The sequence below is a fragment of the Pezoporus flaviventris genome, unplaced genomic scaffold, assembly GCF_033815535.1.
Source record: "Pezoporus flaviventris isolate CSIRO_AGI_PZ_B2104156 unplaced genomic scaffold, CSIRO_AGI_Pfla_v1 ptg000007l, whole genome shotgun sequence".
Classification (NCBI taxonomy): Eukaryota; Metazoa; Chordata; class Aves; order Psittaciformes; family Psittacidae; genus Pezoporus; species Pezoporus flaviventris.
In genome coordinates, this window is record NW_026892555.1 from 43,297,671 (window position 1) to 43,323,005 (window position 25,335).

Below are 25,335 nucleotides of genomic sequence, written 5' to 3' on the forward strand. Positions count from 1 at the left end.
AAAATCTGAAGGTGTTTCAGAAAGGCTTTTTTCTGTATCATCAGAAATTATAAAATGTGTTTGTGAAAAAGTATTCCTGACCCCTGGAGGAGAATGCAATGATGGCATTGTGTTGTGAAGTACCCTCAGGTGGCAGGTTACTGTTAAAAATGACTAAACAAGGTGGGAAGTGGGCTACAGTTGCGAATAGATAGATGGGATAAAACCCCAGACACAGGATGAAACCCCATCCTAAATGCATTGTACCAGCTGGTGACAGCTACTTCCAGGGCCTGTTCTTTTTTCTTAGGCAACATGTAGCCAGCTTGCCATGCCAGTGAAATATTATTGAATTAAATTGAATTTAATTTCACATACCCCCATACATGAAAACCAAACACACACATTTACCAGACACGCAGCTGTGCCTGATGTCTCCACAGAAACCAAATTCCAGGATATATGCAGAATACCCCCAATGAAAACTTATGCTAGAAATTATTTGATTTGATGAGAAATTACTGTGTCATTTCCTTTTAAAGACTGTAGCACTCAAAATACAGTACCGTAATAGGCTATTTTCACAGAACAGAACAGGGCTTGTCCTCATGGTCTTTTTAACATCTTCCTGGTGATCCACGCTGATTTGGCAGTTGTAGACGCAGGATTTTGAATTTAGAGCTTTCCTAGTGAGGAGGAACTGGCCTTATGTGTAGTTTGGGTAGCAGGTGTGATACATCACTAAAGTAATATTTCTCTTTGAGCAGATAAGGCTTAAATGATTTAGATAAAGTACATATTCAGTCCACATAGCTGACTCCATCTGTTGGTGCAAGTGCTGCAAAGCCTTTTAGGTTTTTTGATGATAGTGGTTCCTATAAAGTGCAAACAAATGAGTGGGTGCAATGTATTTACAGAAGAATGTGATACAAGAATTCCTACGACACTGGCGTCCTTGATTTTATTAAATGTGACACGATACACATGATCTCCTTCTGCAGTGAGTCTTGGGAAATGTAGTCTGGAAAAAATGAAGCCTGAGGTAAGGAAAAGGTGAAGATTTGAGGAAAGCAAATTGCAGCTTCCTGTAGGCACAGCAGCATCTCAGAAGATGCAGTTTAATGTTGAATTGTTGCAGAAAGAAGCAATATACTGCATTTGCAAATTCAGTCTTTTTTCTGTTCAGCAGAATAAAAATGTTGTTGTTCATGTTGTCAGCAAGATGAGAATAGATGTTGGCTCTCCTTGTTGCATAGGTTAGAAGCCTTATACCCTTAGCCATCTCTAACATGTATGTGAAACTGTGGTATCTGTACCTGTATCAGCTTTGCTGAGGAGCTGAAACTGATGTTGGTGTGTCCTGGTCCTTTGCAGATAGAGCATCATTTTAGAGAGAATAGGATGATTTGGGAGTTTGAGCCATAGTTTATTAAAATCAATGTGAGTCTTCAATGGGCTTTTAAATTATGTTATTATTTGTGAAGAAAGAATATGCTGGACCCTTTGCAAGGGAAGCTGTTTTTGGCAGGAGCAGAACAGGAATTGGGAGCTCTGCTGGAAACAAGGCAGTGATACGGCAAAAGCTTAGGGAGGTGATCACCTATTTCTCACTGCCACTGGGAGGCCCTTGCTAACTCTTTCTCAGCAGATATGATCTACTATGTCAGAGAAGCTCTATTCCCCAAATGAGCCTTAGAGGGTGTTAGTATTGTGTCTGTCTTCCAAGTGAACATAACTAAGGAAGAGCAGCACAGCGATATGCAAACCTTTTGTAGCAGGTGGTTGCCATGAGCTCATCCAAAAGTTCCGTATTTACCTCTATTAGTCTGTAAAATAGTCTCTCAGAGGCAGCAATGATAGCTACCTCAGGAGAGTCATTTAAGACCAGACAAAAGAAAGTACATCATAAGCCATAGAAGGCAGTCCCTTTTCTGTCAGGGGATGGGCTAAGTGACCTTTGTTTTTCCTTTCATCTGTAATGTTCTTGATTTTGTGTAGTGCTACTCATCTCAAGAGATCCCCCAGCACATTGCAAGTACGTAATGCACATAACTGTGAATTACAACCGGCTCTGAGTTGGCTGGCCATAGCCATCAGTCAAGCTGCACACAGCATGTGTATGTAGTGAGAGGAAGGGAAATACTATTGGAATTATTATTACTGAAGACATCCAGGTGCTGTGTCCTGTTACCTTACTACAGCCAGTGTACACAGAGGAACGAGAAAATGGGCAGGTCACTTCATATCGATGAATTATGGTTTTGCTGTAGTTTGAACACAGCAGTTTAAAATCAGATTTGGGGAGACAGAGCACCAAATTCTGGTAAACCTGATGAATAATACAGTCATTATTGTTCATTTCATACATAATTGAGTTCTAATGCTGTGTTACAGCTTTTCTTCCTGTTTTACTAAACAGCTGAGAAATTTAAAACTTTATTCTTTTTATATAAAGCGAGCAAGTGCAAGTAAGGATACATACTCAAAGAAAAACATGTTAATATAGTGCTTGGTTCATGTTTTGAGCACAGGATTGTACTAATAATTACAAAGATTTGTATAGTTTGCATATTAACTGTTGCATATATGAAAGAATAATCATGAACTTTAATTATAGAGAGCAGACTATTTCATCTGCATCTTTTCTTTCATCAACTGTGCTTTAAGTGTATTAACATTAGCATGCAAAGCAATACTGTATGGTAGTAAATTCATGGGCATGCCTAGATTAAGGCACAGACTAGCAAACAGCTGATTAATAGTGAGTCTTCAACTTGCAAATACCCTGATTTCCTGTCTCCTATCATGCATCAAGTATTCGGTAAATCTGGTTGCCTACTTATTCAAAACACCTATTTTTGCAGTACTGTTGAGGAAATAAAAGTTTTCCTTCATTATTTGACTCTTCCTTTAATTCTGGTAAGAGAAGGGATAGTGGACAGCATCATTACTGATCAGAACTGGGGTGTACTTTTCATCTTCACTAAAAAGTTAAGAAGCTGGTATGTATAAAAGCTAGGAAGACAAATTTACCTGATAAAACAGCATTTGCTGTGTTGTGATTTGTAATTACCATTGTTTTGAACTGTTTGCTGTTTAGGGCATGGTCCATATTTGATGCAGGAAATGTTCTGAATAAAATTCACATAACTGCAACTCTAACTTTACAGTCCAGACATCTATATCTTAGTTTCAAAGCAACATAATTAAGGAAAATAATTCCTGTTACTGTTCTGTTTTATAATCAGTGCTACATGTGCATGTTAGATGAGACTGCAAAACATTTATGAGGGAATTCATAAAGACATATCTTGTAAGTACAGGCTTTCAAGGAAGAGGACTGCTATTCAGTAAAGATCTGAATGAAGGACACAGTAATTGTGAACCCACTGGCTTTCATTGCTAGTGGCAGTGCAGACAAAGATACTGATTCCCAGCCCTCAGATGAGTAGTGGTGCCTGAGCATGCCTGAGAGAGAGCATGCTTACAATCCCTGTGGAAATTGCTAACCATAAATCTATTTAAGCCCTTAAAAAAGTGTTTGGACTGCATGAAAAGCTGCAGATGGACTGAGAGAGGAGCAAGGGGGAGAAAAAAGTGAAAGGTAGCTGTGAAAATGCATTGTATTTTGCTTCTTATGTAAGAAGAACCACTATCACTCCCACAGGCATTTAAGCAGAGTATTCTCACTGCTTTCAGAAGGGCATTAAGTAAGGCAAGAAAGACTTATGTACTTATAGTGCTTATTGAGGGAAAGGTTGATAGAGTTTATTCAGAGGAAAACTGAGTTTACTGGGTTTTCAAAGAAGTTCAGGAGACTGTTTTAGATAGTTGTATTCTTTTAGTGCATAACCCTGTCGGCCAAATAAGAGTTTGGTGGGCTTTTATGAAGGTTTGCCATGTGTAACATTGACAAGTGTTTTCTGTCACACAAGCAGCTTTAGTTTAATATTTGATGCAGAGGAATATTCCTTCTAAAGGAGATTACCCGAAGGATTCAGAAAGGCTTCCTCTTTCAGTCACCGCAAACATTTTCCTTTTAGATTCTTTTTAGATATATATTTTAGTTGCATCACTTTAGCAAAAAATAATTGGCAAGGTGAAACTGTAGAGCAGCATTGAAAATTTCTCCGAAGTAAAGTCTGGCTAAGACTGACTTCAGTGTACAGTAGCAGCATGTTTGTGCTGTATGGTGGTATGAACTCTCCATCTGCAGATGTCAGCCTCCTAACTATCGCTCTGGTCAGGACTGAACATATGGTTGAGCAGTGTTTTTCAAAACTTGGACTGGCCTCTTCATGCTGTGGACTTTGTTTATGGTTGAGGAAGGGAGGAAGCAGAAAATGAGTTAAAAAAAAAATGGTGTAAATGATCTGACTGTCTGCCACAGTGCTTCCTCACAGAAACACAGTTTTTTTTGCATCTGGCACGTGTTCTTGCCTAGGTTACTTAGGAGAGAAAAGAGCTGTGGTGGTGCTGAGGTCATTTCATTTTGTAAAACCTGGTCTGTGCACAAGCACACAAGCATTCATAGAATCATGGAATGGTTGTATGTGAAAACCTCCAATATTCTTTATTTACTAATTTAATTTGATGATACTTTAAGGTTCATTCAAGGTCTGACATAAAATCAATTTTTTTTTTTTTTAATGTATTTTTGGAAGAATAACTTCTGCACCCTTCATAATATATTTTCCCAAAAAACATGTTTAGATGTTTGGTTCATGGCATTTTCTGTCTACACTGAAAACTTATTGCCGGTATGTGACATGACATTTGCTTCATGACATCTGTTTCAGAACTGGTGGGGAGATGGTGTATGCAACGTTTTGCCTGATTTTGCTAGGGACTGTGTTACTTCATCAGAAACAGTCCATAATTCCCCCTACAGTTCCTACGCATCAGGGCTGTAACACCACTGCTGCTAGAACCACCTGCAGCCAGAAGTCACTGTGCTGGGCAGAGACCTGTGCATTCAGTTTTGTACCGATAGGACCACTTAGTCCCTAATGGCCTGTATTGCTCCTCAGGTAACATTATCTGTGCAGTTACAGCGACCCCTTTTGTCATTCCTACCTGTTTGTCCTTGCAGAAATCTAGAGGGACCTCCATTAGAGTCTCTTAGTTTATACGCTAGGAATATTTAGTCCGGGAAGTACCTGTTTGCTCCCTGCAACAGCTTTCTTCCAGTGTGGGAGGTATGTTGGTGATGTGGTTGGAGAACTAGGCCATAAATGGAGCATGAGGTGCCATGGAGACTCCTGCCTCCTCTGGCACTGGAGCTGGGGATAGCTGTCATTCAAACAAGGCTGCTGAACCAGTGCCCTGCTTATAACAGCACCAAAGTTTTGTGTGGGTGATGCAAAGCCACTAATGTTTTCTCATCTGTCCCTACCATAAGCTGCCTGTACAGCGCCAGTGCAGCTTAAAATCTGATCCCCAGTGTCTTTACTGATGTTGCTAATGAGGTTACCAATTAATGGCACCTAATGGCCTGTTGTAGCAGTGGTTTTGGTGACAGAGACAGCTGTCCTCTGGGAACTGTGCTGAGACTGTGAACTCATTTTGTATAAGCAAGTGAACAGCTGTTGCAGAAACATCGATGGGAGGGATTAGGTCACTCACTTCATCTCCCTTCCACCCCAGGGCTATTTCTTGCAGTAGGCAGCAGGTGGAAGGAGTAAGCATCTTTAAGGGACAAAAGCCTTTGCTGGAGTGGCACCAAGAGCTCTAGACACAAAGCCATTATGTCCCATTAGCAGTCTGCTGATCCATCCTGTTCCTCTGACTTTCTGAAGTATTTTACCAATTAATTAAGACTTTGAAGCAATTTATTATTTGTTTAGAACTTCTGTCACTGAGATGTGCTGATCTACGGTGTGGTATCCTCTTAGCACCCAATTGCAGTATGTCACTCTTGGCACATGCGTATCATGTCATTTATGGGAAAAGCTCCCTCTGCAAACACCCTTGCATCAGAGGCTTGTGAGCATTTGGAATATAATTTTAAAACATACATTTAATTTCTCAGGCAGCACTTTGGGGTGCTCAGTTCTCATTATTTAAGCTTCACTTTAGTCTTAGGTTACTTTTGGCGTACAGTAGTTGCATTTCATCAGTCTGAAAAAAGGTGGCATTATAGATCTACATTGCATTCCCCTAGTGCTTGAATACCTGTGAAGTATAGCACACTTTATGTAATTGTTCATTTTTGGAACATGACAGGAATATTAAGGGTTAACATTTAGTTAGCAGCTTGCCCATTTCTTTTTGCTGAACTGATGACAATACCAGATATTATAACTTAGAAAAAAAGCCAAAACATACTAAACAGGACTGCCCTAGGAGTCATACCATTCATTTTAAAAGCCTCTACAGTAAAAAATATTTGAAGAGAATTAGTTGTTTTGTCCTGGTAACTTGATTTGGGAAAAACAAATCTTTTCATGCTCACCAGATTACTATACTGATACAGAGAGCTGTCTGTTTTGAGATGAAAGTAAACCTGAGTTTTGTATGTATCCTCGTTGCTAGGAACTTTCAGAAGCAAAGTTTCTGAGTGCTGAACTGTCAGAGTGGGGAGCTGAAGTCCCTTCCCTTCGAAGTAGTCACCATGAGTAGCTGACCTTTCCAGATTACCTGGGAGACCTAAAAGGCAGTTCCCCAGCTAAGCAGTTAGCTTGGCATTGTAATCTCTGAAAAACCTTTGCAGTAACTGTTTACAGATTGGCAGATACAATTATCTGATAAAATGCATGGAGAGTAGAAAAACATGAAGTGTTTAAGGGAAATATCATTTCAGTATTTGTACACTCAATGGTCACTTGTGCTTCACTGAGTTGTCATCCTTCTATTTTTTGGCTTAGCTTTGTGGTGTATTTACAGTTTTTTGAGCAACTGAAGAGATCTGTACACAGAAAGATTACCACCAGCCTTAGAATCACTTCTTTGAAGTTTTGTTGGTGTTTCTCAGTTAGGAGAAATCCTATTTTATAGCTATCCTAATACTTACCTCTATGTTCAGTTTTACTTTCAGTAAAAGAATAACTTCACTTTAATGGGATAAATTTTCACACGCTTTCATCCTTTTTCATGGTTAAGCTTGAAGTTCTTGGCAGTTATTTAAGCTTGAAAACTGCAATTTCTTAGAATTCACACAATTACAGAAGTCTGGTAAAAGTTCCGCATACCTAGATGAATCATCTAATGAGTCATCAAGAAGGAATAAACACAGAAAAACTTTTATCATGAATGTGAGCTTAAAGAAAAACTTCAGTTAAATTTGGCAGTTACACTCCTTCCCTTTTCAGTTATTCTTAATATCCTACCTGGGTTTATTAGCTCTTAGCTACTTACTGGAGTTTGAAGTGGGTGAGTAAAATGTGGTGGAGATATCCAGAACTGTAGTGAGTGTTTAAAAACAAAAAATAGACTGCAAAGTCAAAACTTAATTGTTTCTAATAGAAAACTAACCCACTAGAAAAGAGGCAGCATCCTTCAGGGAACACGGCTACAGCTGGTTATCAAAAAAAGAGGAATAGTTATTGCTTCTTTTAGAATACAGACTTTTGAACAAACTATTTTGAAACGGTCTAAGATCAGAAATTATTTTAGAGATTTTTTTTAAAAATTAGGAATTCTTTGATCAATTATAGTTAAATTAAATTTAATAAAAATACGCAGTTTGCTAAAAATTTTTTTTTGTTGTTCTTGTTAGAAATTGACCAAAATTGTTCACCTTTGACATGTGAACTTCCATCTCCCTACAGGTGTTGTATGTGCTCTTCCTCTCTCTCTGTCCAGTTCTAGCTTTGGTTCTGTTGGAATTGTCCTATACTCTTCACTGAATATGATGCATTTAATGCCTGGGTTAATTGTTCCTATGTTACATATGCCAACTCAACATACTTTGTAGACAGCATACAGCATGAATTTGCATTCTTTATCAAAAAATAAAGAAAAGGAAAAAAGGCCCGCTGTAACCAGACTTCATCTAATGATAGAAGCATTGCCTATTGTTTTAACAGGCTGAGGAGGCAGGTATTTGCTGGAGGGAGAGGCAGGTAGAGGGAATAATGTGGCAAATGTGGTCTCCATGTAAGAAGAGGATTTTGTTTGGTTTCTTTCTGCTCTTCCTAGTAATACCAGGGCCATGTGTGTTCCTGAGCATATTCCTCATTGGTTTGTGTAATGCTCACTGCAATGTGCGTGCGTGAAAATTCCTATCTCCTTGTCTTACTAAGGAAGCTATGGCTGCATCCTCAGTGGCATTTAAGTTTGAAGAATGAGTGTGCCTTTGCAACAAAGCTCCTGACCGTGATCGCTGTGCTTCATTTCACATTGCAGTGTTTTTTCAGTGCATGAACCAGATTTCTTTCAGTGAAAGAAAAGTAACATTTGTTCCAGGCATTCACCTATTGGGTTGTAACCAGAAGTGGGTGTCTAGTGCAGGGGATCAGGTTAGAGCTAGTCTGAAATAAATATGGTGCGGAATCATCTCCTTGGTGTCAGCTGGTTTGCTCTACAGACCTGGTGCTCCTTTGGTGCCTCATTTACTCAAGGAGATACAGCTCCTGGTGTTTGGTTAGCTTGCAGCAACAGACTTCATAAATAATAAAATGTTATCTCTCTTGTGACCACTGTTGTTCATAATGGTTGTAAAAATGTTTAAACACTTAAGGAAAAATATGATCAGGTTTTAGTGTGCTGAGGAGAAAGAGCATTCAGGCCTCAGTTAAGAAGTAACTCTTAACTATGATGAGTAAACTGTAACCAGGGCTCTACCTGTCCTGTATTCCAAAATGGGGTCTTCTCTGCCATTCTTTCAGGGCTCTGAGTGCAGTTATCTTAAGGCAGCCTTTTGAAATTGCCCCTTGCTTCCCATGTCCAAGTTTAGTTTCAGTAGGAGACACAAGAGTCAGTCATCCACACTTCTGAAGAAAGATGAAAAAGAAAAGTTTCTGCCCTTCTCCAGTACTGAAAGAGCTTTAAATATTTATCTCAGAGGAACACTGTCCAGGTTATTATCCTGTTCATGCTAAAGTGGCCTCTGAAGATTACCTTTGAAGATATCTTGTCTGTCATGAAATAACCTTCAGTCCCATTTTACTACACTTAAAGAAAAGGTGACAGACGTTCCCTTTGCAGTTTGACAAGTTGGATTTCACAACCCATTCTGTCCAATTGCTAGATCTTAATTTAATAGAGCTAGAACCTGAAAGGACCCAGTAGGATTGTCCTTTTGGGTAGGATCTTTTATTCTTATAACGGTACTCATCATTCACCATTATTGTTTATGGACAGAGATTTGGCTTTGGTGCTTTCTCAACATCTGGACTCATGTAAGAGAGAAGAAATAGACTTCTGCTCCATATTGATTTGGCCTCTCTAGCTGTTTATTAGGTCTCTTGGACTCCTCTATCAAGACAGAGGACTCTTTCTCACCTACAGCTTTCCTAACATCCCCAAACTTTGTTGCTTAGTTTTAGTCTCTTATCTCAAATGACATATTGATTTGCCATTTTACTTCACTTTATTCTCTTTATTTTCATGATATATTTCCACAATTAGTTAGACGTGTTGCTACCATATCCTAACTTACTGGTTTAGTCCTTGTAGGATTTATTGTTCTAAACATTCCAGAGAGAGGACTTAGCTGAAAATGGTTCTGGTGTGCGTATATTAAAGTATCTGCCTGGATATAACTCTGATTTTTCCTGTCTCCATCTGCTGGTAAAAGATGAGATTTGCTGCACAAACATACAATGAGGAACAGAAACTATTAATCTCAAATAATAAATATCCCTTTCACTGTTACAGACACTTTCCATTAGGAACTGGATAGAAAAGATCAATTTATTTATTTTTAGGCTGCTTAATAGTAGCTATCAAACACTATAGCTTTTGATCTGTTTTGGATTTGGATTTATACTGCATTGACAGGAATGAGTTTGTTATTCAAATGGATGTACTGATAACCTGGGAATTCAAATTGGTGTGCTGATGACACTAGATTTACTCATTTCCGTGAGAGTAAGAGACACTCTGAAATGGTCATCCCTCTTTTTAAATATTAATATTTTTACAGTTACTGAGCAGGCAGATAATGGAAATAATCTATAACCAGATTTTTAATCTGATCATTGATTTTGACTTATTTCTGCAGACAGGTATAGAAAGCTCAAGTTATATATAAATTACCATTGGTTCCTCCTAGCAGTTGCTATACATAGTTTTCCTATGTTGAATCCAAAGGGAGTAAAACACCTACATACAATCATGTTAGGAGCTCACGAGGTATAAACTAACAAGGTGGGGGTTTATGTGCAAAATGTTTTGTTCATTCAGAGCGCAATGTTTCAGTCAGCAAAAGACTTGGCTTCCTATCCAGGGGAACTGCTTCTTTAAGACTGCAGTAGGTGACACTAGTCAGCAAAGGTGTGGTAACACAGATGTGCTTTAACTCTGCTGTTGTTTGAACTGGTTGTACAAGAAAAATGTTATTTTTGCATTAGAAGCAATCTTACATTTGTATGTGATTTATGTTGTGTAATGAAATATTTAGGTTGATTGTTATTTCCATCTACTCCTAATGTTTTGTGGCTTTGAAGCTTTTACAACAAAGGATTAGATATATATTACATTTTCCATAAAACCACCAACCAAGCCTTTACTTTTATTTTATATTTCAGTCTGTCATGTGTTTATAGGAGTATTCTTCAAACACTGTAAATATGCTGATAGTTATGTTCATTCATGAAGCAAGAGGCTGTTTTATGAGACCTGTTTTCACCAAGAAATTTCAACATGAGATGGTGCAGGTATTCTCAAGCAAGGAATTGCAAGCACTTTTGTTTCAGTGGCTTTAATTTTAAAGGCTTGTATTAAATTTTTTTCTTCTCTACAAAGTAACTGTAAAAATGACAGCCTTTTATTTAATAGCTCTTTTCACTATCTTGACTAAGAGTTTTGTCTGTTCACGTCACTGACAAACTTATTTCCCTCCTTTACTCCCACTAGCCCTGTAGATTCCTCCTTGATGCAAGAGACTCTTTCCTCAGTCATCCTTGTTCAAAGGGATCCTTAGGCCTTTCTGAGAGGTGCAGAACTCTCTGTAGACATCACTTGTGTCCAGAATTTTTTTTTTTTTTTTGTGTAGATATCTAAAAATTAACAACTAACCTTAATCTCAGAGTTCAAATGGGATTTGTAGGTCTGATAAGGAAAAGAAGCATTGATTTATTAGTATTCTAAGAACATAGGAAAATGTCTGAATAAATATAAAACCAAGAGTACACAGAACACCCTGCAATGCAAAGGGTGAAATTAAGTAACTGCTTACTGGTAGAGATTGAACCCATTCCAGCAGCTGTAAGGATGAATTGTGTTTTGGCAGTGCCCATCTTTCTGCTGGCCATAGAGGATGACTGACAACTGGTTTAGGGTGGGGGCATATCTCAATGATGGCTGAAATGAGCAGCATGAAGCTTGGTCTAGAAGATTTTAGAGTGTAGGTCCAGTTTTTGAAGTGAACCATTCAGTGAGGCTTCCATTTCTAAGTCATTTTTGAACATGAGGCTTGGACTCTTGCCATGATGAATTAAAGTCCTAAAAATACCTCAGTGATTTATAAATATCCTCCTTGCTATTCCAGAGTTGTTAGTGCCCAAGTCACTTTGAAAGTGGCATTTAAGCTTCTCAGTCCTAGAGTTATCAAGAAGGAACTCAGTTAATATCTAGTCTGTCCAAGACAGGATTTACTGAAACTATTCCTGACAGATATTTGCCTAACCTGGTCTCAAAATCCTCCTGTGACATACTTCCCACAGCCTCCCCAGGCAAACTGTTAATGTACTTCACTATCCACATGAATACTGAGTTTTTCCTAATGTCTAATGTAAATCTCCCATGCTGTGATTTAAGCCTATAACTTGTCCTGTCCCTTGTGGACATTTCATAGCCTTTCAGACATCTGAATAGCATTATCATGTATTCCCTCATTTGTCTCATTTTAGCCTTAGTTGAGGCTAAAAAAAAGTCCCCTTAGGCACTGTGAAAATTTTTACCCAAAGCCAGCTTATAAAGTAGAGCTGCTTTGTTAATGCGTTTATCAAATAGCAATTTCAGGATAAAAGTATAGTGTAATGGCATATGGCAGGAAAGCTTGATACGACTGTGTCCACTTCAAAGACTTTATGATTTAAATGGAGATTTGAGGTTGTATCATTTGCCCAGCTTTTACTTATTGGGATGTCAGTACTGGGATATCGAAAGTCTCAGTGTGTAGCTACCTTATTCACATTACTCAGCTGGTGTGTTGCTTCTGCAGCTCTGCAGCTCTGCAAGTTGCCAGATGGGCTGAACAGCTTACTCACAGCAACTCAGCACCTTCTGCAGCACTGCAGGCTTTCTGAAACAAGGTCTACCTTATTGCCTTATGCAGCACTAAACAGAACAAAGCTTGTCCTAGTCATGTCCAGGCACCCACAGATAAAGTTATGATGAAGTTACAAGCATTGATGTTAAATAATAGTACTGTCTTCACCAAAACTAGTTTGCAGACTGTGTAAACCATTTTTTTCCCCTGCCCTTATTGACTGACAAGATTTGGAAAGTTTGCATTCATTTTCTGGTGCTTCGATTAGGAGGCATGACAGAGACTTGGCACAGATTTTTCTGCCTTGTATTTTTAGAAGTAGTAGCAATGTTTACTGCTTTATTCAGCTGGATGGAGAAATACAGCTTCAAGAGCACACCAGCATCCTGCCTACCTGCCTTTGGGTATCAGTGTCTGGGGAGGGAGGTAGGAGGACCATCAAAAGAGAGTGTTCTACACTATGGCCACCAAAAGCAGCAAAACGAGTTATATTTTTCAGTTTCTTCTCTGAATGTATTCCTGATGTTTGCATGTATCAGCTCTGCTGAGGTGACATCTCAGGTTTTAAAATAATATTGTTGTAATGTATTTCTCTTTAATTAAAAAAGAGAGCTCCCCCATAGGAAATTTCCTAAAACAAAACTCATTAGTAATAAATGGATTAAATCTTCATCAGTTAATCAACACTATAAACTTCTGAGTGTTTGGAGAGTGATGTGAGATAACACTGTCGTCATAATAGGAGTGTTTGAAATCATTAGGGATCCCACCGTGCTGTTTGGGTGCTGAGAAAATAATGATTGAAGATGAGCTCCCTTACGGAGTTCACATGTGAATTACTGTAAAGGTTAAAGCTGCAAAGATCTGGATTTTATGTTGGACCCACCTCTAAGGCAATTTCTGTTAATAGTGGGAGTAGTGGTGCGCCATGCCAAGCAAATTCTTAATGATGCCGGTAGCAGAACCTGTCACAATGCTACAGAATTTTTTGAGCTGGTTAGTGAAATTTTAGAGACTTTTCATGGGATAGGAACTTTGCCACCTTCTCAGAGCAACTGTTCCCAGCTGATCTCTCTGAAGCTTTGAGCTGTGGTGGAGACTGCACTTCAAATTTCTCATCTTCTTCCACTCTGCGTCCTCCACACTGTCACTTCTGTCAGGACTGTGGCAATCTTCTGATCACACATGTGCAGGAGTTCTGCTCTGGTCCAACTGCCTCTTGGGGATAAAGAGCACAATGTGCTGTGCAGATGGAAGGGACCATGTAGCTTTGGGCAGGGAACCTCTCTGAAGAGTTTGGACATACTGGAGCAGGACAGGACAAAACTTGTCTGGCTGGTAGTGTATCAACACCTCCTAACTCAGTATCATTTGGAGTCCTGCACATTGAAGAAGTTGTGCTACAAAGGCACTGACATTTTCTCCATCACTGCTGGGAATGTGTCAGAGCTCCTCTGTGTCACCCCGGGGGGTTCTTTGGAGTCATTTGGATTATTTAGATTCTATGAACTCTGTGAAAAATGAAAGTAAGTGGGCTGGAATAAAAATAAGGGCAGCTCGGAAAATAAATCATGTTTGTCCACATCCAGCAAACTTATTGGAATGAGTTAGCAAGAAGTTATGAGCAAAGGGATGGCAACTGGGAGTCATACATAATTATTGACTCTTAATTTCTCATCTTTTGCCTTTATTTGGTTATTACAGCAATAACTCTGTGTGTTTTGTCACAAAAGGATCAATATAAATTAGTTTTGTTCTTGCATGAATTACAGCAGCAGTAATGGCAATATCAAATGTGTTTATTTTGGTGAGCCCTTATTGTTTAAAATACACATGAAGGTCAGGTGACACTGCTGCCTTCAGACATCTAAATTAAAATCCTGTGTTGGAGTACAAGTAAATTGGCCATTCTTATTTTATTCTTTATACTCTTAGATTGTGTTACAAAATACAGCCTGCTTGATAGGTGCCTGCTTGGGGAAAAAAAAAAGTCCCGATTCCTGCCCCTTCATTAGAATTAAATCCGTAGACAGTTGTAAAGCAAACAAACAGAATCCCTCCTTTGGATGGTCCTATTTAAAAGACAAAAACTGAATTGCACTGATTAATTTCAGTGACACTGGGGACTGTTTCTGTTTAGAACTCTAGCTACAGTCGCACTATCAGTTTTGAAAATCAGATGGTAGGTGTCCTCACTTTTCTGTTACTTGTTCCAACAAGACATCTGTGTGTAAAAGTCATAAATTTTAAAAAATCCCTTTCGTTTCTTCATATTGTGATATGTCTTCATGTAGTATATTTTCTAGCAGGTTTTGCAGGGGCAAATTGTTTGTAACAACTTCCTTTGTATTCATAATTACAGTCAGCTCTGTCACCTGTGAATTAAAACCTTTTATTAAATACCTTTATGAAATGCTGGGTACAGATTTACTGGGAGGGGAATGAGGCAATAAAAGAGCTGTTGCATTGTTATTAAGAGCTGCATAATGCATTTCTGTGCCATGTGTTTGGGACTGCTTCTGCCTTTGAATCTTGTTTGTGCATTTGAGGAAAGAAGCACAATACTTTCTGTTTTCTTTTTAAATACTGGAGTGAAAGATCCCTTTCTATCATGAGGCCAAATGCCCTGGTTTGTCAAAATGAACTGCTTGAAAGGGTCCGTATCATCCTTCTGACCATATGGCTTTCCTACAATACTGTTTCTGTTATTCACAGGGTGGGTGACCTTCAAATCTCAGTGGAAGGGTCTTTAATTCCCTGCTAAAAAAGGAAAACGCATCCCTTGATTATCATAATTTTATCTATTCATCCTGTCCTCCTTACTTTTCTCTTTTTATTTCTTTTCAGGATGGAGTAGGTGTAGATGAGAAGCTGTCTTTACGGCGGGTAGCTGTCGTAGAAGATTTCTTTGACATTATCTATTCCATGCATGTTGAAACTGGGCCTAATGGAGAACAAATCAGAAAACATGCTGGACAAAAGAGAACGTATAAAGCAGTAAGTAGAACAACTAAAAGCAAACATCAGTTCTAAAAGCATGAACTATTTGGGCTTAGTCACATGGCGTGTGATTTGTGTGTTTCCAGCTGGATTAGTACTGTAACCCTCACCCTCAAATTTATTTCAGAGATCTTTCAATAATGCATGAAAATACACAGTTTAGAAATCACATTGTGTAATAAGGGCTAAATATGTTGACTTCAATAGAGATTTTATCATTGGTACAAGCAGAGAATTTATCCTTTCTATGATGGTTTGACAATTTCTCTAATAACTGAATTAATAGTTATTAAATTGATGAAGTCTTAAAGAAGACTTAGGAAGTATTGCCACCTTTGCTAAATGAGGTGCTGTACTTCAGTAGGTGAATGAATTTGCCTTATAGTTTATTGCTGCAGACTATTTATACTTAATGGTTTAGTGGTATGAACAACAGAAAGCTACTAGGTACAATGAGAGAAGTATTGCAGGCAGCTCTCACACCTGTATAAACCAGCGTAGGAGAGAGAAATTATTATTTCCAAGATTTTTAATTGCATGTTGTTGCTTGACCTAACCAGTTCAGCCTTAAAACAGCTATAAATAGCTTTGTGGTTAGTGGCACAAATAGAACACTTCCTTTTCTTCCGGAGAACTAATGAAACATTTACTGCACTTTCCCAAGGTGCTTAAAATGTATGTGCTTGCCTGGATTTGGATGGCCAAACTTTCACATGCAGTGCTGTGGTAGTGCCAGGTGCTCAGTAGTTGATCCTGACTCCCTGCCCAGCTGTTTCCAGCTGCAGAAGTGCTGGGATCTCTCCCAGGGCAGCAGGGCAAGGGCTCACAGCCAGGCCCCATCTCACAGCCTTGGCCAGGGTACCGGCCATCTGAGACACCTCTTCCCATGGCCCCAGTGGGATGAGAGTGGCGGGGGACTGTACATAGGGCCCTGAGATGACCTGTTGTCCTCAATACAATGTTCTTCACCTTAAAAACAACCTGCAGTAGGGGTCACCAAAATGTGGGGGAACTCCAGGTTTCTGATATTCGCATCTTCAATTTTAGCTGTAATAGTTATTTTTCCATTACTGTATTTTTCAGGTGTATAACAGTCTTCAGTATGTATCTATGAATCCCTTCACACATGTTTTATTTATAGGCTATTTCAGATGGTTTTTGTGGGGTAAGCTCTTGGCAAAGTTTCTTATAATTTGTTCCCAGCGGTATTGACCTTAAGATAGATAGATGAAGACATCAGTCATCTGGGTGTGCTTCTGTAAGGCTTGGAGTATTATTTCAGGGTGAACAAACACAAACTGTCTAAATTAATTTTCATCTGTCACCTTGGCCATTTGATGCTTGGTCTTCACTTTTAGAAAGCGTTAGAAAAGTAATACTTTCATTGACCTTTCACTTTCTATTTTGTTTTACCTCAGTAAGCTGTTTAAAGCTATAGGTCACAAACTGTAGAATAATATACAAGTATAAGGAATGTGGCCAACTATAAATACAATACTTCAAGTCATAATCTCACAAATACATGACAAGTATTTACTACCTTAAGAATCCCATGATTCCAGGTCAGATAATTTTTTTTTTTAATCACAAACAGCATGAAAGACAACAAGTGTATCTTCAAGGAGAACTATTTGTTTAGATTTAATAGCCTACACTGGAGTTTCGTTTGATGTCAACTTTTATTGCAATTGATAGCTGATGACGTTGTTATGAACAGAGGATAAGGATGCCCAAATGTAAGCCTGTGTCATTACCAGGCTGATTGATCTTTGTGCATTCATTTCATTGAATATTAATTTACTAAGCACATTGAGTCCTGTGTTTCCCAAGGACAGGATTCACGTATATAATTTTTAAAGACTTCCATAGAGTAAAAAAAGGAAAAAAGAGTCCAAAACAAACTAGTATCAACTCTTGCTCTCTATCCTGACATGAGAAACAGGTTAAGTAAACAGGCCTCTACCAGAGTAACTGGGTAAATCCACACTTCTTTACTGGACCTGCCCATGAAAATGCCTTCACTAAAAATTATGATCTGGTGTGTCGATCCATTCCAGCAATCCATGCAATCTCTGTGGCACTGAAGGAGGAAAGAGGTGGTATCTTGGGTAACTGTCTCACAGAACATTAGACCCTAAAAGCTTTATAAATCAAACTGAAGTACTTTGGCAGGGTTTAATTTTATTAAGTGAATTGGGAACAAGATTAATTCAGTCTTACTTCTTTATTCACATGTCAAACGTGAATCATCCTTGAGATCTGTGAATGTATTTATCATGCATATGTATTCACCAAATAGTTTGAGCGAAGAATTTTTACAGGAAGGATGGTTCACAAACTGTATGCTACAACTGCTATTTGTTACTCGTGATTCCTGGCATGCTTCACATTGCTTCTGCTCTCTTGACTGGATAACTGAAACATTTTAATGGAAAAATGATGGGCAAAACCCACCACAATTTTGGTACAACATTGCCAAACTTCTGAAGTTTGTAAATATTGTCATGGATTTTTAGTACCTGAGTAGTTCTTAAAAAAAAATATGGCACAGCCCTAAGAATTGCAGCATATTGATTTCAGGTAATTAATTTGCTTGTATGTGAGTGAATCTCTATTTAAAATAGTGAACCTGCTCCACTCAACATAAGAAGGACATGGAGCTGTTGGAGAAGGTCCAGAGGAGGGTCACAAGGATGATCAGGGGGCTGGATTGCTTCCTCTACAAACCTCCTGAGCAAGTTGGGGCTGTTCAGCCTGGAGAAGAGAAGGTTGCGTGGAGACCTCATGGCAGCCTTCCAGTATCTGAAGGAGATCTATAAGGATGCTGGGGAGGGACTCTTCATCAGGGACTGTAGCGATAGGAGAAGGGGTAATGGGTTCAAATTTGAACAAAGGAAGTTCAGGTTGGGTATAAGGAAGAAGGTCGTTACTGTGAGGGTGGTGAGGCACTGGTACAGGTTGCCCAAGGAAGTCGTGAATGCTCCATTCCTGGTGGTGTTCAAGGCCAGGTTGGACAGAGCCTTGGGTGACATGGTCTAGGGTGAAGCATCCCTGCAGTGTGAGGCAGGGGGTTGGAACTAGATGATCTTAAGGTCCTTTCCAACCCAAACCATTCTGTAATTCTATGGTTCTGTGGTTCTATGATTCTATGATTAGAAGGGTAATGAAATTGTCAAAGGTGACTTAATTAATTCCAGTTCATTTATATAGAGTAACAACTTGGAATAGGTAGAGTCTTTTTGATTTTTGATAAGAGTTATCCCAGATGCTGGAGTGCTGAAATACATCAGTATGTCTCTCTGAAAATGTGTTCAGAACAGTTTACAAACTGAGTTAGTAAATCTGTAATCTGCACTGATTTATGTTAACTATGTGGAAAGGAATGGCATTTTTGCAACTGATTGATTTCTGTGGGACTTCCTACAGTGGTGCTGTACAAGAAAATAATAAGATGTGGTGCTTTGTAGCTCTAAAAGAGCAGCTTATTGGAAGGGGGTCTTTATATTTTACTTGGGACAGCAATGTACCGAACTAAAACTTTATGATTTCTTGGCAGAAACTGTATGGATTAATTAGGAGGGCATCTGTGCTTCAATATTTAAGTTTAGAATAAGGCCCCATTTTCTTCTATGCACACAAATAAGAAGAGAGTTGTAGGAAGTCCATGTAGATGTGGGAGAGCAACCTTGAAAATACTCAAAAAAGAGTGAGCTTCCCATTTCACTGGCAGGTTTTGTGCTCATTTCTGGTGCCCAACTTGTATACAGTGTAAGATTGATGGGCTGTGTTTCTTGACAGCATAACTGTAGGTAGATCTACACTAGCAAAAAAAAACAAAACAAGGCTTGGTTTATATATATAGAATAAAACCAAGAACTTTAAATTGTGTCTGGAGTACGCCAGATTGAAGGCATGCTTAATGTGATGTTTATAATCTCACCTAGTTCCCCAGTTCCCAGGGAAGTTTACAAACAGCAAAAACACTGAAGACCTTGATCTAGAAGATAATTCCTTCACAAAGGCAGGATATGTGACACAAGGCTTGGCCAAGTCAGTTGCTCAGCAGGGGCACAGGTGACTAGGGAGGTGTGGAAGTTAAAAGAATGCGTTTCCTGGTGCCGAAGAAATCAGTGGTGCCCAAACAGGTCCATTCTTGTCCTGGATTCCCCCAAGGTCCTCTGCCCTGCTCCATAGAAGGTGTGGTGAAACGTGCTGGTGCAAGGAACTAGGTAAATGGTTGGTAGGAAGTACTGAGGATCCTTGTAGGGGTAACTCTGTTAGCACTCATTGCTACAGCTCAGTGTCCTACTGGAACTGCATTGCTTGGGGAGAGTACTTTTCACTTTCTCTCCTAAAGGACTAATTTTTGTACAGGCATTCCACCCTGAAAGGAGAACTGTGGTGTTGAAGTGGAGGTGGGGACACACAGGTGAGAAGTATTCAGGAAAAGAATCCATCTGTTGTACTGGGAAAGGTGTGCAACAAGTGCACAGTGGGCTTCCTGTGCCTTTGTAGAGCTGCATGTTTTGATGTAAACTATTCATCTGTGAGTAAAATTTAAATTCGAGTGCTGAGGGGCATATCAGAGGTGGGAGTAAGTGGGAAAAGTTGTGGCTACAGCAGCAGCATAATGCAACAGGCCCAAGCTGTTAGGGCAACTCTGTGATTCAGTGCAAACCAGGGAAAAAAATAGCCTTATTACATTTTTCCAGAAACTAAAATGATCTGTGATGAGACTGAGGATGGAAAACAACTCGGCCTCCTCTCAGGCCTAGCTATGGGCACAGTTAGGCCTGATTTAGTGATCAAGCCCTATATTACAGAGTAGATTTTATTTTCTTTATTTTCTTTAATATTCTTTAAGATTTTCGACTTTCATTCATTTAAACAATAGAGTGAGTCACCTGTGTATGTGTGGACAAAGGTTCCCAGAACTAAGTGCATCATTTCATAGAATCATAGAATCATAGAATCATAGAATCGTTAGGGTTGGAAAGGACCTTAAGATCATCTAGTTCCAACCCCCCTGCCGTGGGCAGGGACACCTAATGCTAAATCATATCACCCAAGGCCTCGTCCAACCTGGCCTTGAACACTGCCAGGGATGGAGCATTCACAACCTCCCTGGGCAACCTATTCCAGTGCCTCACCACCCTAACAGGAAAGAATTTCCTCCTTATATCCAACCTAAACTTCCCCTATTTAAGTTTTAACCCGTTACCCCTTGTCCTGTCACTACAGTCTCTAATGAAGAGTCCCTCCCCAGCACCCCTATAGGCCCCTTCAGATCCTGGAAGGCTTCTATGAGGTCTCCATGCAGCCTTCTCTTCTCCAGGCTGAACAGCTCCAACTTCCTCAGCCTGTCTTCATACGGGAGGTGCTCCAGTCCCTTGATCATCCTCGTGGCCCTTCTCTGGACTTGTTCCCACAGTTCCATGTCCTTTTTATGTTGAGGACACCAGAACTGCACACAATACTGCAGGTGAGGTCTCACGAGAGCAGAGTAGAGGGGCAGGATCACCTCCTTCGACCTGCTGGTCACGCTCCTTTTAATGCAGCCCAGGATACGGTTGGCTTTCTGGGCTGCAAGCGCACACTGCCGGCTTATGTTCATTTTCTCATCGACCAGCACCCCCAAGTCCTTCTCTGCAGGGCTGCTCTGAATCTCTTCTCTGCCCAACCTGTAGCTGTGCCTGGGATTGCTCCGACCCATTTACCTGAGAACGATTTGTGTAAGTCTCATAGCCACCTTAAGCATCTTAAATTCTGTGTGCATAGTCATTGAATATTTTTACCTGTGAAGGATGATCTAATATCTGCCTGTTGAGCCTGTATAGCTGCTGTGCAAAGCCTTGAAACATTACACCAGTGAACTTGAGTTGTGATTGAGACTTGTTATATCTGAGCAGGAGAAATGGGTCAGTTAATAAAACTCCCAACAGATGAATGAAAAAAGAGCACTGGGCTGATGAGCTGAAAGAGAAGCAGGCCTGTAAAACATGGGGGAGATATTGATGTGTCAAGGGAAAGCAGCTTGAGGCAGGACTCTGATCAGATAGGTAGTACATAAATATAGAACATCTGATGCATTACAGGAGTCTGTTAGATGTGGGGCAATATGTGGGGTCCTGTGCTTCATCCAGCTGTTGCAGTAATAAACGTTTCTTGGTTTGGGATCAGAGTATTCAGTAGCCTCCTTCTTTCCTGTCACCCTAAGAAAAACCTTCCTCTTAATGTGAAACATGGCATGACTTCTCCCCTCCTAAACAGGAATGTGCTTTTGAGTCCCCCTGAGTATCACAGTGAATGTGTTTTCCTTGGGAAAGAATTTTTTGACATGTCTCACTCTGAAATAACATCATAATAACATTACAACTTCCCTGATCAAACAGGGCTAAAGCAGGTTGGGGCCTGGCTGCTTTCCATCCAAGGTAGACCTTGTCCTTGGGGAAGGAGAAGAATACAAGGTTTGTGCAAGATTTTAACACACTTAAATCCTTGCATCCACGCTATGCCTGTGTGCACGTCAAAACAGCCAAGCCCCATGCACTTTTACTCTCTGGACTTGTTCTTGCTTCTTTGCAAAGGGCAAGTATTGAGTGTCCTGGCAGTGGTCCCACTAGCAGGTGTTCCCCATTGCTTCCCTCACAGAAAGAGGCTTCTGCTACTTGGGGAGGGAAAGAAAGGGAGCTGTGAAATAAGTTTAGCATGAGAAGGAACAGCATTTTCCCCTGTATAGCAGGGTAGCAAGCTCTTGATAAAACTCCCAGCAGTAAGATATCTGCTTTCCTATGTCAGCTTTCTATTCTGACCTCTTGCTGAGGAAAGGAGAGGACTTTCCTTGGCTGGCTTGCCCTCCTGTCATCAAGAAACCGATTTCTACCACCTGGTTTGATGGCTGTGGGCCCAGGACAGATTACCATCTTCACTTTCTCTCCCTGTCTCTCTCTCTCTCTCTCTGCTCTTGGAAGACTTCTTTGGATCATCTTCCCTCCCCTTACCCCCCTTAATTAAAAAAATATACACACAACAATAACAGAAAAAAACCTCTATTCTGACACATCGTATCTTCCAGACTACACATACGTTCTCCATGTTAATTCTTTAGGGGTTAATAGGTTCACTTGCAAAATTTCACTCCCTCTCCTCACACTTGTCTTTCCTGCTCTGCCATATGTGTCCTAAAATCTGCCTTTCAGTTTAGAGCTTCTTAATTTTCCAAATAAAAATGTAGCTCTGAAAGCTACATCATCACAACATCCTGTACTTAAATCATCTGAATACTGGAGAGTGTAAAGGAGGCTGTGGCCATCTTCTCTACCTTCAGCGATGGAGTAGGAATGCAATATGCTGTCATAGACAGCTAGGGCATGCAACACTTAGCTCCAGTGTAAATCAGATTACATGTCCAGGTACTGGATTACTTGTCTTGTAGTAGTTGGGATCTTCATGGGATCCAGTGAAGCCTTTGTTTTTGGGCAATGTTTTGGATGGGTTGATATATGTCAAAATCTATTATATCATAGGCTTGTGAAATAAGATCATAAAAGTTTTGACTCTGAAGCGCTGAAGATGACTATTTTCTTCTGAGTTCAGAGTTAAAATGAAGTATGTGTAGGTGCGCATGTGACTGTATTCTTAGGAAATGTTTGCTTCTTATCCTATAACTCCTGAAGCTAAAACAAACCCTGGAGGATTTTTGCACACTTTGCTTAATGCTCCATCTGTCTAGTTTCTTCTTCATATAACTTATTTTCCTTTACAACATAAACCACATTCATCTGTAAGAGGTATACCTATACACAAAACCTAAATACCAGCCTGCTAGAATCTGCTTATTTTCTGACTTGTCTGTTATACAGAATACAGCCAGATATAAGGTAACATGTTTCTATAGGACCTCATAGCAGCCTTCTAATATCTGAAGGGGGCCTACAAGGATGCTGGAGATGGACTCTTCATCAGGGACTATAGCAACAGGACAAGTGGTAACAGCTTCAAACTAAAACAGGGGAAGTTCAGGTTAGATATAAGGAAGAAGTTCCTTACTGTGAGGGTGGTGAGGCACTGGAATGGGTTGCCCAAAGAAGTGGTAAATGCTTCATCCCTGGCAGTGTTCAAGGCCAGGTTGGACAGAGCCTTGGATGACATGGTCTAGGGTAGAGTGTCTCTGCTCATGGCAGGGGGTTGGAACTAGATGATCTTAAGGTCGTTTTCAACCCTAATTTTTCTATGATTCTGTGATTCTGTAAGCAACAGAAGACATGGTAATGTGCAATAAAAGCACTACTAAGAATAAGGAATCTCATAACACTTCATGTTTGAAACAAGTATACTTTTTTGTTTTTAAAGCAGTCCAAGTAATATTATCATTCTGGTAAATCACTGCTGATTGTTCTTTGATTGGTGCAGGCATGTGTATGAACATTTTCTTGAAATTCATGCCAAAAATATGCTGGTCTGCATTGTCGACATGTGGATGTAAATAATGCAATTTTCCTCACTTCAATTCGCTTGTCTGTCTTTATTTTTTTCTTAAAACATAGAACTCAGTGCATTTTTTTTAATTGGTGTGGAATTGCAGTAAAACAATGTTTTTTTATTGCAGCACATCACTGAATGAGATGGTCTGGCTATATTTTTTTGTTAGCTAACAGCCTTGAGAAGAGAGGTAGGAGCAGGGCTGCTTGAAGGCAGTGAGAATATATAGCATCGTTGAGGACTGCATCATTATTGCTTTCTTTCAGAGAGAATAGAGGACAGAAACAATTTTCCCTGATGGAGTCAGACCACTGTCTAAGGTATTTCTGTGTAGTTACTTAGGAAGTGTCATAGGTCTCCAGATTGTGCTCTGAAGTACCCACATGCAAGCCAACTCCGTGAGCGACATCAGCCCAACCTTGTGCAGAAGCTGGTAAACTCAACTGAGGGGTGAAATGTAGGATTTTGTGTTCAGCCTTGTGATAATTTTGTTAGAGTGCTTCCTGGCTACAGGTGGTGCTAAGACAGCTGGTTCAGAGCATGGCCACAGTGAGCAAGGGGCTATCTTCCATCTTATAAAATAGATGTGCCTTTCTTTAATGAGAAAGGCAAACAGGCATCTGCACTGCTGGGGACATGAGGTTTGAGAGGTGGTATTTGTAAGCTTTCTGGCATTGAAAATTAGAAAGAGCTTTTTGTGTATATTTGAGGAGCAAGAATAAGGAAAGCTGTGGATTATGTCCTCTACATATCTCCTTTAATGGGATGCCTAACGTGTTATGCCAATTTATACAGGCTGAAGTCTTGAAATGGAAGTGATTGATTCAACTTACAAAGTAAACAGGGGAGGAAGTTGGTGAAAACTGGTGTTATTTAGGGAAGGGCATCCTTAAAACTGTGTTGCGGTGGGAGTTTGGAGACACAGGCATCTGCTATGTGGACGGATTTAGTTATAAAACCCAGTTCTCATATAGTCACTGGAGCATACCTATCAAATCTGGGCCTTAGCTTACTTGCTTTCCATGGAGGATTTTCATCTTGTTTGAGCAGAACTGGAATTTTGACAGAGATGCCTGATTAGAATAAATGGAGCATTCCTGTCTAATGCAGGCAACTAATGAATCCATGGGTAAGCTCCATTAATTTCAATACAGTGCTAAATGTGTTAAGTGTTAAGAGAGAGTGGTTGCTCTGTGTGTGCACTTACCAGTTTTCCTAATGCTAAATTCTAGCTGATTTTAAGTTCTTTTTTTTTTAGAATTCCATAAAGCATGAGTATAACCAATGATTTTGTATTCAGAAAGGTAAATAATCATCTGTTCTGTGGTATAACAGCCAGGAAAAATATGAAAATGCCTTGGTTTTTTTTTGGTAGGATCTCCCATTCATAAGTGGCTTCATTTAGTGTCTTCATTTTCAGATAAATTGCTTCAGGTCCACAGAAAATATTTTTTAATTTTCATCACAGAACAAATTTTGCTTTTATACTAATCCTCTTC

At 39.7% G+C, this 25,335-nt stretch overlaps 1 protein-coding gene and 1 long non-coding RNA gene across 6 annotated transcripts in view; one reads left to right on the plus strand and one right to left on the minus strand.

Annotated features, from left to right (window-relative positions):
- NOL4 (nucleolar protein 4) overlaps positions 1 to 25,335 on the plus strand; it is a 203,208-nt gene that overhangs the window by 20,151 nt on the left and 157,722 nt on the right. For all 5 annotated transcript variants that reach the window (XM_061448563.1, XM_061448566.1, XM_061448564.1 and 2 more), the window contains exon 2: positions 15,203 to 15,352. In XM_061448563.1, coding sequence (XP_061304547.1) covers positions 15,203 to 15,352 — 150 coding nt within the window. The remainder of the gene's footprint in view (positions 1 to 15,202; positions 15,353 to 25,335) is intronic.
- Positions 8,748 to 25,335, minus strand: part of LOC133266878 (uncharacterized) — a 57,094-nt gene continuing 40,506 nt past the window's right edge. The window contains exon 3 of the long non-coding RNA XR_009742551.1: positions 8,748 to 8,912. This is a non-coding gene — a long non-coding RNA (uncharacterized LOC133266878). The remainder of the gene's footprint in view (positions 8,913 to 25,335) is intronic.